At 42.4% G+C, this 16403-nt stretch overlaps 1 protein-coding gene across 4 annotated transcripts; it reads left to right on the forward strand.

Annotated features, from left to right (window-relative positions):
* The first annotated feature begins 561 nt into the window (after positions 1-561).
* LOC119018653 (meiosis regulator and mRNA stability factor 1) lies at positions 562-16397 on the forward strand. 4 transcript variants are annotated; one of them, XM_037096492.1, is made up of 27 exons: positions 562-665; positions 1263-1473; positions 1907-2794; positions 2975-3137; positions 3412-3626; positions 4372-4489; positions 4582-4754; positions 5100-5618; positions 6538-6692; positions 7068-7229; positions 7375-7561; positions 7690-7868; positions 7996-8076; positions 8200-8433; positions 8609-8728; positions 8828-9006; positions 9131-9351; positions 9469-9611; positions 9767-9900; positions 9982-10184; positions 10690-10917; positions 11523-11762; positions 11867-12115; positions 12285-12345; positions 12546-12650; positions 12866-13030; positions 13387-16397. In XM_037096492.1, the coding sequence occupies exons 2-27, from the start codon at positions 1318-1320 to the stop codon at positions 13596-13598; spliced, it is 5490 nt and encodes a 1829-aa protein (XP_036952387.1). In that variant the 5' UTR covers positions 562-665; positions 1263-1317; the 3' UTR covers positions 13599-16397. The 4 variants fall into 4 exon arrangements, with proteins under 4 accessions (XP_036952387.1, XP_036952394.1, XP_036952410.1 ...); XM_037096499.1 differs by having other exon boundaries at positions 7071-7229; XM_037096515.1 differs by having other exon boundaries at positions 1907-2122.
* The last annotated feature ends 6 nt before the right edge of the window (positions 16398-16403 follow it).

Consider the following 16403-nt stretch of genomic DNA (forward strand, 5'->3'; position numbering starts at 1 on the left):
GCAAAACTTCCTTGCATGATTGGCTCCTTATCCATAAATATATATTTCTTCCACATTACAAATGTTTCTCTTCTAACAAATCTATCAAATTATGAGTTATCTACAAGAACAAGCATTTTAAATTTCATCATAACAAAATAAATATTGCTTTGCAAAATTCCCTTATTATCGAATGCACAAAAGGAATTTTCTCTGTTTAACAAAATCAAAACAATGAGGCTGAAGAAATGTAAATATACTATTATCTTATTATAGGCTAATTAATTCCAGCCCCGTGCTCAATTTCTTATCTTTAGTAATATGACTTTAATGGTGTTGTTTTCTTTACTTTATAACTATTCCTTTTATTTGAATTTGCTGTTTCAACATTTTAATCATGTCTGTTTTGTTTTGTTTTTTTCAACAAAAATTATCTAATAATTTCTTAAAAGCAGAAGACGTTAATTATGCCCCGTTGTTAATTTAAAAACATTCTTCGCGAGTGCTGTGTTATAAATAAAGTTGATTTAAAAAAACGAAAGGAAAAAAACCCTGCAACAATAACATTTGCGACAGCTGTGCCTGCTTTCTGGCAAAGCTAGGTTACAAAAAGGTGCGGGTTTCTAGGGAGACTGGTAGGGGGGAGCAGTCCTTTGAAGAAGATGTGATAGGCGAGACCTTCTCAGGTACCTTTATAACCACGTATTTTGCCAAGTTCGCGCCAATACCAAAAAATATTGATTTTACCATAATGACAAGGGACAGGGCTAGGGTTACGTCAGTTAAACGAGCTAACTAATGGTGACTGTTGTTAGCTTAAATCTAAAGCTACCATTTAATTAGCTAATTTCGGGTTAGCTGTCTTGCTAACTTTAGTCAGCCAGCGAATGCCGCTATATACAACGACGAATACAGTCAGAGAACCGGCGTTAAGGTGAGCTATGGTGTAGCTAACTTAACGTCGGTAGTTTTGCTCGATTCGCTTTGTTAAAACCTAGCGGAGACGTTGTTTAGGTTCATATAAGCAGCCCAAACTTTTTACCAAGCGTGTAAATGACGTGATGTACACAAACATGCCCCCTTTGTCGATTTAAACTTCCGCTCCGGAGCTGTGCTGACGCACTCGAATGACCCGTGCTTACTGATTATAAACTTGGTTAAGGAAGAGGTCACTAAAACAAATGTATAATGCGACGGCAAATACGTTTTCACCGGGGTCATTGTAATGTGATGAGAGCCGAGCTAACTAGTGTAAAATGTTATCTTTCGTTTCTCCTGAATAGGAAAGCATGAGAGAGGAAAGAGATGAAAGTATGGTGAAAAACCTCTCCGGGTTTTATGATGGAAGGACTGGGAAATGACAGATCCATATGCAGCTCTCGACCATATCCATGGCTTAGTCACCCCAAAACCGAGGCCTCGACCCTGCTATGGAAACTCAAAGACTGCTTCTCCGCCAATGAGACGCCCTCCCTTCATCACACAGATAAAGAAGTAGGTATTCTTCTTATGGCATTGGCAGTAAAGAGATTTAGGGGATAGTTAAAGAAGCTGCATCAGTTTTCACAGTGAACTCTGGATTAGTTAATTGGACTGAGGCTGGAGATATGACAGCTGATATTAATCAAACAGCAGCAGATTGGGCGATGCAGTGGTAAACTTAAGTTCAGCTTTTAGGTGTTGGCAGGAACTGGACAGAATTTCTAATTTCCATGTAAATTGTAGCAATAACAAGCTATGCGAGTGAAAATATTGATGATTGTCAGTACAGTGATCTCCTGCTTTAAACATGTTAAAATAACTGCATTCCCATTCAGGTTATTTAGATGTTACTGTTTAGCAAGTTTCCATAATACATGACTTAAAACCTCAGAACATTGTTATTAAATCTAAAATAATCTGCTGGTCTTTTTTAAATACATTTCAGAGCATTTACATGGACAACAGAAAGGCTGTGCTGGAATTGAAAGATGTCCCCCCTCCACCTCCCCACCATACGCCCTCTTCCCAATCATCCCAGCCCTTCTCTTTGGCCCCTGTCCCTTTGCCCCCACTCTGCTTGCCTCCTCCTCAGCTTACACAAGACTCCCACCAACAACAGCAACCACCACCACAGCAACAGCAAGAGGGGGGTAGCCCCAAAGTAAGCATTTGCACTCAGTGTGAATATTGCAGGGCAGATGGTTATGGGTTATTAGGTGGCGGAGGCGTTGTTGGTAGCAGTAGCAGTATTGCTGGCATTGTTTCACTCTATATGGCCCCTAGCTCTCTTGGAGCCCCTATCATCAGCAGCAGCAGCAGTAGTAGTATTAGCGCCACAGCCTCATCTGTTCATCAGTATAAACAAAACCTTAGCTGTGGAACAGGAGGTGAAGTTGTTGACCCGTTGCTCAGTCTTGCTTACAAACCTCAGCTGCTCTCTTCAGTCGCTACCTCTCAGCCTATTTCATCACACCCCTACCTCTCCTGCTGCTCAGGGCTTTTGCATACCTACCCATCTGTACCTCTTCCATGCAGCCAACCCAGCCTGTGTACCTCCTCAGCCCCTCTGGCTTCCTCTCTCCCCTGTGTTTCCTCTCTATCTGCTCCAATGCACGGCTCTTGCCTGGCCTCTTCTGGCTTCTACACTTGTGGTGTCGACTGCTGCCCATCAGCCAGAAGATCCCAGAGAAGCACACTCGGTGATCACCCAGCCACCACTACCATCACCACTACCACCACCTCAGCACACTTCTGCTCTAACCCTATGCACCTTAATGTAGAACGCACGGTGTGTGTGAAGGGGGCGCACTACTGCCAGGAGTGCTTGTTGAAGGTTGGTTGAGCCATATGTTTGTAGTTATGTGCCATGATGATCACTGTGGATAACATAGTCTGTATTTGTGGGTGATATCAGTCATAAACTTGTTGCCTTTTATATATTTGTTATTATAAAATGTATTTTGTAGTATTGCTGCTATTAAATTTGTTTCCCTGACACATTTTTGATTTGCAGCCCATGAATGGTCTGCCATCAGAGTCGGACAAGGTGTGGCCCAGTGTTCCTGTTCCACAGACTGCTCCTATCCCTATTCCTATTTGTAATGGCTGTGGCACTTCTTCTGATGGCATGATGCTCATGCCATCAACGAGCCTTGGCAAGACTGGCCAGAAGTATGGTGAGTGGACTCTACAATTTTGAATTTCTGTATGGATATTGATATTAGATATTAGCATTAGACATTTTGTGTTGTCGTTTTATGTTGGATTTGTCTTTATTTGAACTGTTTGGATTAGCAAGCTCTTCTGGATTTAAATTGAGTTAAGTTGATATGACAAACTACTTAATCCAAGTTAACTTAAGACAACAATTAAGTGACTTTATCAATTTGAAGCTGTTGAGATGCTTTGCAACCATTAAGTGTGTTTGATTGTTTGCTAACTCTCTGTTAGGTTCTCCAGAGAATAGTGGTCCTGAGAACATCCCTCCAGTGGGTGTCTTCTGGGACATTGAGAACTGCAGCGTGCCCAGCGGACGCTCAGCAGGAGCTGTGGTCCAGCGTATTCGTAGCCGCTTCTTTCAGGGCCACCGTGAGGCAGAATTCATTTGCGTCTGTGATATCAGCAAGGAGAGTAAAGCTGTCATCCAAGAGCTCAACAACTGCCAGGTACCAACATTAAACTGTTTATTTTTTTAAACTGTTATGCTATTGGTAAATAACTAACCCTGAATGAATGTTTTTTTTAATCACTAAGCTTCAATTCTACAAAGTTATTCATGTGCAGCAAAATCAAAAGTGCAGTTTAATATTAGGTGTTTTTGTGCTATTCAATTAATTGCATGCCAAACTATATAATATGCAGTATATGTGTGTGTGTGTATATATAATATTACAACTTTGATGTTGTCAAAGGTATTTCCACATCAGACATTATCGTCCATTAAATGACATAATTATGACTAATTACAACAACAGGGTTCATATGGATCCTTGAAAACACTTAAGGTGTGTAGATTTTGAATACAGGGCTTGAAACTGCTTGAGTTTGTAATCACATTACTTTCATATTATATTGTTTTATATTGGCTCAAACAGGTTATGTAAGATGCCATGACAGGTGAAACATTTTGAAACATGGGGCTCTTTTGTGTCTCGGTTCTTTTTGTCACCCTCTTGTCTAATGCGATCACAAAACATGACTTTGGTTGTTTACAGCACAGTAACATTCTGGTCATCTTGCATCTAATTTACAACAGATGTCAGTTGCTGGAAAAGCATGAAATATACACATTGAAAATGCTTGAATTAGATTGTGGAAAAGAAGTAGGGACCTGGAAAAAAGATGGCAACAGAAAAGTCAGCAAAATGGGAATAAGTCTGAAGTTATGAATACATATTTTTTCTTTATCAGGTAACTGTTGCACACATCAACGCCACAGCCAAGAATGCTGCAGATGACAAGCTTCGCCAGAGCCTACGGCGCTTTGCTGAGACCCACACTGCACCTGCAACTGTCATACTAGTATCCTGTGAGTTCAGCTCAGATTCACTTTGATCAGTTACAGCCTTCATACCATAAAGGATTTTGTGATAACAGGTGTTATCCTTTTAATGTTAACAGCGGATGTCAACTTTGCAAGTGAGCTGAGTGACCTGCGTCATCGCCACGGTTTCCAGGTAATCCTGGTCCACGGCAACCATACATCTTCAGCCCTGCTGCAGCATGCTCACTGCCACGTGGCCTTTCAGGAGATCACAGCTGATCTGCCACCTCGCATGCTTGTCAAAGCACAGGTAGGCCCCAAAAATGCTTCATTAGGATCTAAATATTTCTTTCTATTCTGTATTAAATAAGGTAAGTAGGTGCTGGCAAAACTATCCAAGGAGATTTCATTTTAGTGTGGGCTTAAGAGATGGCAGAGAGTGAGGCCGTTGGAGTTTAGATTTGATCATCTTAATCATTTATGCACTTTTCTTATGAGAATATTAGGGGATAATAGAATTTCTTTTATAGTCTTCACCACTCTTAGCCATTCTCCAAATTGTTTTTCAACTACAAAGGAAGACTGCTGCTTTAATTTTATAAGTGTAAATCATACAAACCAGACAGGCACGCTGTCTCTTCCTCCCCTCCCTCAGCCCAGTTTCAACCTCCTCTATGTGCACAACCTCCCTGTCAACTGTGACAAGAACCTGCGGAACACTGTGAAGCTCAGGCTCCGCCGCCTGTCAGACAACTGCGGTGGCAAGGTGCTGGGCATGTCCCAGGGCACAGCAGTCCTCCGTTTTGGCAGTTCTGATGCAGCTTCACGGGCCCGCAAGCGAATGGAAAATGAGGATGTGTGTGGTCGCCGAATCAGCCTCTCCTTCTCCCCACGGCCCAGAGATGATGCAAGTCCTGAGCCTGAGCTTCAGTCTCGGCCTTATCACTTGTCTCAGACTCTGCCCCAAACATATCAAAACCAGGATTCAATGTTTGCCCCTCCTCCCGCCATATCCTCCTTCTCTTTTCTGCCACTGGAGAAGCCAAGGTCACCCAGAAGGCCACGGCGAGCAACGCGCCCATGCCACACCACAGGCCCAGTGCCTGAAAGGCCCTACAGCCCCAGGAGGGGGTGCAGTGGGCCTCCCGGTGGTGCTCCAGCCAAGCCCCATCAGGTCAGCAGACTCGTCAGTGCCTGCTTCCCCTTAAACTCCATTGCCCTATATCCTTGTGTGGCTGCTTTGTAAATCAGTAGCTTCTTTCCCCTCAATATCCTTCTAATTGCTGCTTTGACTAATGGCTTTGTAGCTGCTTGCTAACCTTCATGTTCCTGTGCTGGCATGTAAACGTGTGTTTATGTATGGCCTATTGTCGTGCATGTTTGGCAATTCATCATATTAGTGCATGAATTAGTGCTTTGCTTTTGTGCTTTTTTTTTCTTGCTGTTTCTTGTACAGTATATTCGTGCTGATATACTGCCTGTGTGTTTTGTCCAAGGTCTGATCTATCCCTCTGAATATTTAGTGTCTGAATTTGGCCCATGCAGTTTTTCATTGTGATAAAACTGACCTATGGTGGCTGGAATGACCAACTCTGCTCATCTTTTGCTTCTTGACTGTAACCAAAAAGACCAGTGTGAGGACTTGGGAGAACTTGCCCATAAATACACTGATGTTATTGTGGACTAATGTGAGGGATATGCATTTGAACCTTTCTCTATGGTTGGGCAGTCGCTTGTCAATAAACAGATGATGGCAAGTAACAATGACAATTCTCTGTTGTCATGCTGTCTTCAGCTGTCATATTGGCAGTCCGGTTTGCAATTTCTGCTCAAGTTCAACAAATTCTATAAATCAGTTTACTGCCTTCTACAGAACAATGATGCACAAAGTATTCAGCTGGTGTTAATTATTATATTGTGCTTTGCAGTCATTTTATTTATTTGGCATGTCTCACCCCAAGTTTAAACATGAGATCATAATTCTATGCCATCGTATGATTTGTTAGTTGAACTCGACATATACAAAGGCTTATACAGAAACACATTAACGATATCTTTCCAATCAACATCTGCTGCTTGTGTTTGTGATCCAGGAGCTGGGTGGTTTGGAGGGCAATCTCAGAATGGGCCTCCAACACCTGGAGAAAGGACGTGCTGCTTCATCTTCCCCCCACAGTAATGGTGAGACAGGAGTCCTCGAGCAGTTGACCAAGCCTGGCCTCACTGGAGAATCCATGTACAGAAGGAGGTACAAACAGAAAGGGAACATTTGACTAAGAATGTAATTTGAGTAAAAGGCCTAATTGGTTCTCTATACTTTTTGTTTCTCTTCTTCTTCTTAGTTGTAACCTAACTGCATCCCCTGCTAGTAGGGGATGTATATCTTATGTTGTTTATTTCCAGCCAATTTTGCACCAGCTAATTTCAGTTGAATATAATTTGAACTTTTCCGATATAAATCTTTCTCACATAAAGAATAATCAAGAAGAATGACCATATTGGTCAGCATTGCAGAAACTGTGCAGCAAATAATGATGAAATAGATTGATGTATGTTGCTGTTACATCTGTCCCTTTTTATTATTTATTTGTTTTTTTTAATTTATTCTCACATTGTCATGTAGAAGAGATGACACCAGTCCTCGCAGTGTGACTGAGTCCCCTGTAGAGCAAAGGGACAGGAGCTCAGGGGAGTTCCAGATTAGCACACCCTCTGCCTTCAGCAAGTTAAACCTGCACAGGAGCTTCAGTCCCCTCGTCCTGTCCCAGGGTTCATGGTCATCCAGGTAACATTTTATTCCAATCAGTCATTGGCCTAGAGTATTAGTTGTTCTGGATGTGACATGCTGCTGATGCTACATATCAATTCTCCATACCCTCCTGAAATAAAACTTAATGCTAGTTGTTATGTCTTCCCATGTCCAACAAAAGGAGTGTGTCCCCCTGCCTGTCAAGCCGGTCCTCACCCCTCCTTGCTGCCCCTCGTAGCCCGTTACCCGAAGGTCCTCCTGAGCCTTTCTCAGATGGGGCAGAGGTCCAGGTTGCCAACCTGGACTACAGAATGTCACGCAAGGATCTGCAGCAGACACTGCATGACACCTTCTCCCGATACGGTCGGGTAAGTTGTACTCCACTGATGTCACTGCATTGATTAAATATAATATGCCTGTGTGTTCACTTTCAGTAAGATTAAATGATTTGTACCGCTGAAAACATGTCCTTGTTTGTGTGACTTGTTTTGTGTAGGTGAAAGCTGTGGAGCTTAGCCCCCACACTGACTACCAGCTGAAGGCCACAATCCAAATGTTATACCTGCGACAGGCCATAAGTGCCGTCAGTGGCCTGCACCGTTATAAGATCGGAGGCAAGCGCATTCAGGTCTCTCTAATCACTGGTGGCAACAACAAATCCCTTGCCATGCTCAGGTACAGTCAAGCATGTTTCAGTCGGGAATTAATGGAATTATCAGATTTAAGATACAACTACATTTATTTATTCAACTGCTCTGGTTTGGATTGTGGTGTTAAATTTCTATATTATTTCATTGTACAGCACTGAGATCATCAGCATTCTTCAGGATTCACCGGCCAATTGCCTTCCCCTCTTCAAGTTCACTGAGATCTATGAGAAAAAGTAAGTGTGTTTCTCAGGTCATGGACCTGCAACTTTATTTATATTTACTCTCTACTTTGAGTGTACGAATGTTTTTGTGGTTTGTGCTGTCAAACCGTATGAATTTCTTTGACCCCTTTCTAGATATTCCCGCAAGCTTGTGGTGGGGGATTTGTACAAGCTACCAGAGGTGGTGTCAGTGCGTGAGCAGGGAGGCTCAAGGCTGGTGTGTCTTCTGCCAAGCAGCCGTCAGAGCCCACTGGGATCTTCCCAATCCCAGGAGGGTTCCTCCTCGGCCAGTGGTAGCCCTGTGGTGTTTGAGGAGCTGGAGTACCATGAACCTGTCTGCAGACAACACTATGCACAGCAGGACTTCAGGTTATTATAGTTTGTTTGATTTATTGATAATGTTTCTAATGAAATGCTTATTTCATTAATATACTGTTTTGATTCATCAACTGTCATTCTTAGTTCTCTGAACTGAACAGTTCCAGCTGACCGTCCTCATCTCTGATTGTGTTGGGGGTTTTTTTGTTTTGTTTTTTTTTCACAGTGAGGCTGACTTTGACCCTGACTCCTATAAAATACCATTTGTTGTGATGTCTCTGAGCACCTTAGCCTCTGAGGTCCACAGTCTGCTGCAGTCACATGAGGGAACTCTTCCATTACTCAGGTGACCAGATCTTTATTTTGATTTTCAGTCTTTTTTAAATTTTAACAGAGCATGTTGTCACACACTATTGAGTCTACAATGTAGTCCATTCTCTTCTAGTTTTCCAGATTGTTATGCAGCAAAATTCAGCCCTCTGCAGCTGGGCAATGAGACACTAGAGGGCGGTGTTCCTCTGGAGCACCTCATTACCTGTGTTCCCAGTATCACAATAGTCACAGCCCAGAACGGCTTCAAAGTCATCAAGTGGATCCACAACAAACCACCAGCACCAAACTCTGGTAACAGCATTCAAAATCAAAATATTTGTTTTACTTTCATCCTGTTCCTATCATACATAGTGCTTTCTCAACCTGCCAGATTTACCCATTTCAGAGAGTAAAACATTTTCTTTTGTTCATGCAGAGCCCTGGATTCAGCGCTGCAAGAGTCCGGTTGGCAACCCACAGCTCATCCAGTTCAGTCGAGAGATTATTGACCTGTTAAAGAGTCAGCCCTCTTGCATCATGCCCATGAGCAAGTTTATACCTTCATACCATCATCACTTTGCCAAGCAGTGCCGTGTCTCTGACTATGGCTACTCGAAGCTGCTGGAGCTTCTGGAGGCTGTGCCGCATGTCCTGCAGGTATTGAGGATGATGAATATTATACATATTTTTAAAAAACGTATTTATCATTGTTCTGTTTGTTTGTATTTTACATATTGTGGGTTTGTTTTAAGTTTTAATTTTCTTCTCCTCCAGATCTTGGGTATGGGTACCAAGCGTTTATTAACACTAACCCATCGTGCTCAAGTGAAACGCTTCACCCAAGACCTGCTCAAACTGCTTAAGTTTCAAGCCAGCAAACAAGTGTCAATCAAGGACTTCATGCAGGCATACCACTGGTCAGTCAACATTGCTTGGAGCTGTAGATAATGTTGGCACATTGCCTTCATGTTTTCCTAATTTCCCTCTTATAGTCTTTATAAAACTCCGGTGTTAAATATAAGAGCAGATCATCAGTGTTGTCTGTGATGTATTCTTATACTTTGTGTATCAGGTGCTTCTCCAGAGACTGGAGGGTAATAGACTATGGCATATGTGACCTGATGGACCTGCTGATGGAGATCCCAGACACCACCATCACCATTACACATCAGGACATAGACACAGTCATCTCTGTTCCCAAGAGAGGTCCATTAAAGCAATAATTTAAAAAAGACTAAAAGAAAAACGTGATCAGATTTCATTTAACTCCTTCTTATTCACCTACAGACCGTACAATGGAGGAAATGGAGCGCACTAAGCAGTTTGGGAAGGAGGTGGTGGACCTTCTCCGTCACCAGCCTCACTGTCGAATGCCCTTCAGCAAATTCATCCCCACCTACCACCATCACTTCGGTCGTCAGTGCAAGCTCAGCTACTATGGTTTCACCAAGCTCATGGAGCTCTTCGAGGCGATCCCTGACATCCTGATGGTGAGTTTTTGTACAGGATTCATTATGGTCCTTTACCATGCAAAGTCTTGTAAGTTTGGAAAATGCTGATGCATCATTCTTTAATTTGAGTGTATTCTTGAAATGAATTGTTTTATCTACGCAGTCGCTCATGTAGACTTACATCTTCCACTGTTTGAATTGAAATAATCCAGTTGACACATTTGTTGTCTCCTGATGTTGAAATTGGCAAGCAATGAATTATCAAAATTAAAACATACAAAATGAATATGAACAGCTGGTAAAATAAAGTGACAATACACATTGATGGAAATCAAAATTTTTTGGTGTTTAGGTACCTTGAAAGTGTTTAAATTTTTTAATGTGGTCAAACACTTAACCATGAGGAGTCATTGTTCAAAACAGAATATTAACTGACCCACTGACTTTCTGGGTCAAATAAACAACTGTGTTTTTTATCCACAAACATCAATGTCTCTTCCCTTGTCTGAACACTCATTTAAAATCTGTGCCCAACCTTTGTCAGGTATTGGAATGTGGTGAGGAAAAAGTGCTGACTCTGACAGAGGTGGAGCGTATCAAGGCTCTGGCAGCTCAGCTGGTCAAGCTGCTTCGGGCTCAGAAAAACTCCAGCATTCCTGTAAGCCAGCTGCTCACCGAGTACAGCAAGACATTTGGTTATGGTCTGCGCCTGCAGGACTACGATGCCAGCTCCTTGCCAGCACTGCTCGCCAAACTCTGCCATGTTGTCAAGGTAAAGAGCCTCCACCTCCAAAGATACTTTATTACAGTAGATGCCTACAAATGGATCATGATCTATCCTGGAGAGAGAGACTTCAATGTCTAATGAAGTGTGACATTAAATAATTATGTTGTATTTGGTCTAGATAATTGTTAAAACAACTATTATTTGATTTAGTGAAAAGTCTGTTTCTTAGAATTCACAAAATGCCCAAAATGAACATGCATCACTGAATATAGCACGGTGGTCATGCAGACATCATGTGGCATTGATATGCTTTGTTTCTTTATGAACTATATATCCTGCTTTTGAATGTATATCTAATCTAGAATCCAGTTAATTACATATTCCTGATTTTACACATTAAACACACAAGTCTAATTAACTTGTCCATCATACATTATTGAGAATTTGACAGGAATAAAAGACAAAAACAGTCAACTATTATCAAACAGATCTCCCTGTAGTGGTCCACAGAGGAATCCCAGGCATTTTGAGATGAGGTGTCAAGTCCTGGGGAGCAAACCAACACAATAACCATTTAATAACTCACCAGTGTTTTCCACAATACTAGTACAGCACCAATAAACAAGCTGCCACTTTCTTTGCATTTTCAGGTGGTGGACGGCTCTGAGGGTCGAGAAGTGCAGCTGATCAACAGGAAGTCTTTGCGCCTGCTGACCTCCCAAATACTGAGCCTGCTAATGTCCCAAGCAGAGGAGCAAGTCACCAGCGGTCTCAGAGTGGAGGCACTGAGTGAGCATTACCTGATTGTCTATGGAGCCTCGCTCAACCCATGTGAATATGGGTTCCTCTCCCTCAGCGAGTTGCTCAAGAGCCTGCCCTACCTTGTGGAGGTGAGTGAAAGTTTGTTTTCTAAAGATTCCTTATGCTCTAGTGTAGCTGTACTCCCACACAACTGCAAACTGGCTGACTGTGTTTAATCTTCCTTCTTCCACAGTTGTACCATGAAGAAGGTGAAGACGACAAATCTGGCAGCAGCACCAGTGGTCGTGGTGAGGAGTGGGTGAGGCTGACCAAGCTTTACCAGTTCGCTCGTAACGTGCGCTGCCTCCTCCACACCTACCATTACAACCAGATCTTCCTGACCGACTTCCACGGGGCTTATAACAAATTTACAGGCTGCAGCCTTGAACCACGTTGCTACGGATACATGAGCACTGACGAGCTGCTCAGCGCCATACCACAGGTGGGAATTAATTACTAACCCTAACCCAGCAGTACATCTAGAATTTGACATCTTGATCTGCTTGGAGCTTTTATCGATTACCTGATTCCTTTCTTGTCATTGATGTTGTACTATATCTTGTAATCTTGTCTCTACATATTTTCTTTGTTTTGTGATGTGTTATCATCAGGTGGTCTGGATCAAAGGGCACGGTCGCAAGAAGATTATCGTTTTGAAGAACGATATGAAAGGTAAAAGTGAGCTAATTACTTGAAATCATTGGCACATGCTGTCACAGATCATTTCACCCAGAGGTCTAATCTGTGGGTGCTCCCTGGGAATACTTGAAGTGATTTCATTAGATGGTGTTTTCTCTGTGAATGGAAGCTATAGTACATAACATGGATCTGTGTGTGTGTGTGTGTGTGTGTGTGTGTGTGTGTTTGTTCAGCAAAGGGAAGCTTTTCAGCCCCCAACAGCCCCCTGCCAAGTGAAAACACAGAGAGCCCAAGAGACAGCCCAAATAGCAGCGCAACCTCTGGAGCCCAGAGTCCAGGTAACACTGGTCACAGTGTTTCTATAAATGGTCAAGTGATAAAAAAATTATAGTGAAGTTAATATTAAGAACTGGTAATCATGTAATTAAATAACACAATGAAATTCGTAATTGGGTTCACAACTGAGGCACGTTTTCAAAGATGGCCTCTGCCATCATTATGTCTTTCTCTAGTAAAATACTGATGAAACCAAATCGTGTTCTTTACCTGCCAGGGGGCGACGCAGCAGCAGAGTCAGAGCTGCTGTGTCTGACATCACCTGTAGACCTGCTGTGTGGTCCTGTGCCTTCTTGCCTACCCTCACCTCAGCTACACCCTGACCCTGTCCTCCTCCAGGAGACAGACCTGATTCACTTTGAGGAGAAAATTCCACCAACAGGTCAGTTTTAATTTGATCAAGTTTTTGTACAAGGAACCCAAACTTTCTGTCAAATAAATTATGAACTTCCAAAAACCAAGGGAAAATACTGATTAAAGACAATGACTGCTAAATTTGATTTCCTAATTGTATAGAAACTAAATGGAGGATTGTTCTGCCTTATTTATTTTGCATCTTAATACTGAATACTGTCTACTTTTCAAAAAAGTGATCAGGTGAAAGAGCAGAGACATACACAGGCTGAGGCAAAGAAAGGAAGAACAGAAATACATTTAAATGAGTACATCACACTTTATTTGCACCTCTCCTGTCTTTGATGAGGTGTCAGCTCAGTCGATACTTGTGTGTGATTCCAGTGAGTGATGAACCTGAGGTGGCAGCTGCAGCCGTTGCTGACACCACATCTGAGCCACCTGAGCAGCCTGGCAGCTCAGAAGACTCTGCAGTCACCAAACCTCCCCCGCCCCCGAACATGAAGCCCCCCTTGTCCATGGACAGTCCCAGCAGAAGAGCCACACGCAGTAAATTTAAGCTAGCTGCCAACTTCTCATTCACAGCAGGCCTCTGATCCTTTTCACACATGCACACAAAGCAATACTGGCTCACAAATAGTGTAACTCTAAATACAAGAGTTGACCGGCTACACTGAACACACACACGCACTTCACAGACGAGACCCCTGAAGATCATTGGTATTGTCCCCTCGAGCAGACTGTTGCATTCTTCTGCTTTCTTCTTGATCACTCAGCGGCCATCTTTGTTCTCTTTGCTTGCTTGTTTCACAATCAGTGTGTTGTTCCAGTGACGTTCACCAAGCTGTGATTTTTCTTCTTGCAGATTTTCTGCAATTCTTTAATTTGCCAATTTCATCTACTGTAACCTGTGTTTGTTTGATTTCATCCAGAGGGAAGTTAAATGATGTTTCCATAAATGAGCATCCTCAGTTCAGTGTCAAAGAACACTTGCTTGCTTAATTCTAAAAAAAAAAAGTTAGTTGTCACTGTATGCAGAGCATTTGGTAATAATGGAAGAAAAGCTAGGCATGAGTACATTTATTCTATGTAAACTTCAGTAACTTTAGTGACCCCCCATTCTCAGTTTATTAGAATAAAATAACAGAAGGTTTAGAGAAGTTTTGTTCATGTACCATATAGAGAAACCTTCATGTGTACGTTCTTGCTGTATCCCCAAAGACCGAACATTTGATTTAAGAAATTAATTTTGAACTCATTTCAAATTTGTAAAGACCTTGCTTTGTAGGCAACTGTAGATATGACATCTGAACTGGCTGCTAAGCACCTGCCTGTTAAATTCTTTCAGTCTTCTTTCTGAAGAGGTAGCTTCCTTTTTGAGGTGTATTCTCGACTTTATCTCTATTGTGAAGAATCCCAAGGACAGTATTTTCAGTTGCTTCTTATATAACGCAGAGTATTTGGTAGTCTGTGGAGGAGTTTAGCCTAAATGTGTGGTGTGTTTGCTGGCAATTCAATGCTGAAGGACTGAAGCGATAAACATTTGTTAACTGTTCAGACAGATGCTTTTTGTTAAAAGAAGCTGACAGTCTTTGAACAGTCCACACATGGATGCTAACATTTTAATTGATATTGCGCCAAGCACTGCGCTCAGGAATTTGTATTCTTGCAGTACACTGGTTTGATTTATAGCAAAGATTTTGACTCATCTCTCCAGGGGCAACTAATGAACATCTGAAAGGGGAAAGGTGGTGCTTTCATACTCCAGCCAGGTGTGTGCTCAGGCAGCAGGACTGGAGGTTTACTTTGATTGTTTGGCTTTGGCCAGCAGCCGGTGTGTTTGTGTTCTTTTTAGCTGTATTGTGTCTGTGTGTGTGGTTTACACTGGAGTAGGTGGTGTGAAATGTGCATGGTGTGCATAAATGAGTTTATGCATGGTGTAAGCCCAGGAGGAGCAGACAGGAACAGATGATGGGAAGACGTCCTTTAAGATCAGCCTTTTATTTCCACCATGTTTAAAGGGTCTTAGAGTTGGCCGTCACCTTCACAGTTGGCTTTTTACACGCTCAAGGTTTTTGAAGTTAACCTTGTCGCTGGTAGCTGCTGCGTCAGCGGTGTCGTCCACACTGCCTGAGATGAAGAGTTGGAGGGGAGCAGTGAGCACTCCTGAGTTTTTGATTTTAACGACAAGGTGAATGGTTTTTAGGGATAAGAGAGGGGATGGGAGGTGGTCGGCTGTTTGTGGAGCACCACGGGGGGCTCCGGGAAGCCTCCTGATCAGACTGTGACGTACACTCAGAGGACCCTGTGCGGCTCTCTGGAATCTGCCGGGCTTTTACAATGGCTTGTATTTGCCACGGTGCCAAAGGAATTGCCATCACACCTCCCCATCCCTCACATTTCAGTGTAGAGGAGTTTTTACTTACTGATGTGTATTGGTTTCTCCATTTTCCCCTGTCTCAAGTGTTTAGAAGACTGCTGGCTGCTGAACTGCCACCAAATGAAGTTTGGCACAATCCAGGCGCCACTGATGTCAAAGGATGATTGTTGTTGTTTGCGTTCAGAGAAAAGGTTAGAAGAATGGATAAGAGCCCATTTTATCAGTTTCTGCCCAGTTTCAGTGTTTACCTCTTTAGGCAGTGTTGTTATTAAGCAGTTTTCTTTGTAAGACTTGATTCTGACTTGGTGTGAAAGGCCTTTTAAAAAGCTGGCATTCCACTTGCCAACATAAAGTCAGTGAAAATGTTTTTAAAAAGGGTTCAGGCCCCTCCTGCACTGTTTTACTGACTGTCAGGAAACCTCTTGGATGAAGGAGTGAGCAGCTTAGAAAGGTTATTGATTTAGAATTGGTAAAAAAAAAAAAAAGAGGATTAATTGCTCCCAAGACATCTAGATTTAACTTTGGCAGTAAGAATGTGTTATGTTTTGTGAATTTGAACAAACCCTAGCTCTCCCTGCAGTGGCAACTAACTCAGATGAATACATTTAACTTCCCTGTTTAGCTTCCTCTGTATGGTTACATCAGTGAGAAGTTACTGTACCTGTCAAAATATGCACTTTTGCATAGTTTTGGTTCATGAAATACATGTATGAAATTAGTGGCCAGAAAAAGAGGCATTGAAGCACATTTTTGTATTCACCTGTTTGTGTTTATCTGACCTCGTTCAGTTTTCACATTGCATGATGGGTTTCCTTTATTCAGCAGTGTCCTTAAAACCCCTGCCTTGTGACTATATTTGTGTTTACTTGGTCAATAATTGTCTCGCTGATGCCCCCCACCCTCGCCCCTCCTGTGTCACCCTGCTTTACTGTCTCACTGCACCAGAAGTCGCTGTAACAGTCTAATGTGGTGAAGGGACCAAAAGGATTTCCATAAATAAATTTCACAAGCATCACTCCTG

This window comes from Acanthopagrus latus, chromosome 1, assembly GCF_904848185.1.
Source record: "Acanthopagrus latus isolate v.2019 chromosome 1, fAcaLat1.1, whole genome shotgun sequence".
NCBI classification, from domain to species: domain Eukaryota; kingdom Metazoa; phylum Chordata; class Actinopteri; order Spariformes; family Sparidae; genus Acanthopagrus; species Acanthopagrus latus.

What these genes read in the sequence shown, in the direction of transcription:
- LOC119018653 (XM_037096492.1), top strand. Translation starts at nt 1,318, where the DNA reads ATGATGGAAGGACTGGGAAATGACAGATCCATATGCAGCTCTCGACCA. An exon ending in CCTTCTCCCGATACGGTCGG is followed by an intron (nt 7,562 to 7,689) that starts GTAAGTTGTACT and finishes TGTTTTGTGTAG; the next exon opens with GTGAAAGCTGTGGAGCTTAG. An exon ending in TTTGAAGAACGATATGAAAG is followed by an intron (nt 12,346 to 12,545) that starts GTAAAAGTGAGC and finishes GTGTTTGTTCAG; the next exon opens with CAAAGGGAAGCTTTTCAGCC.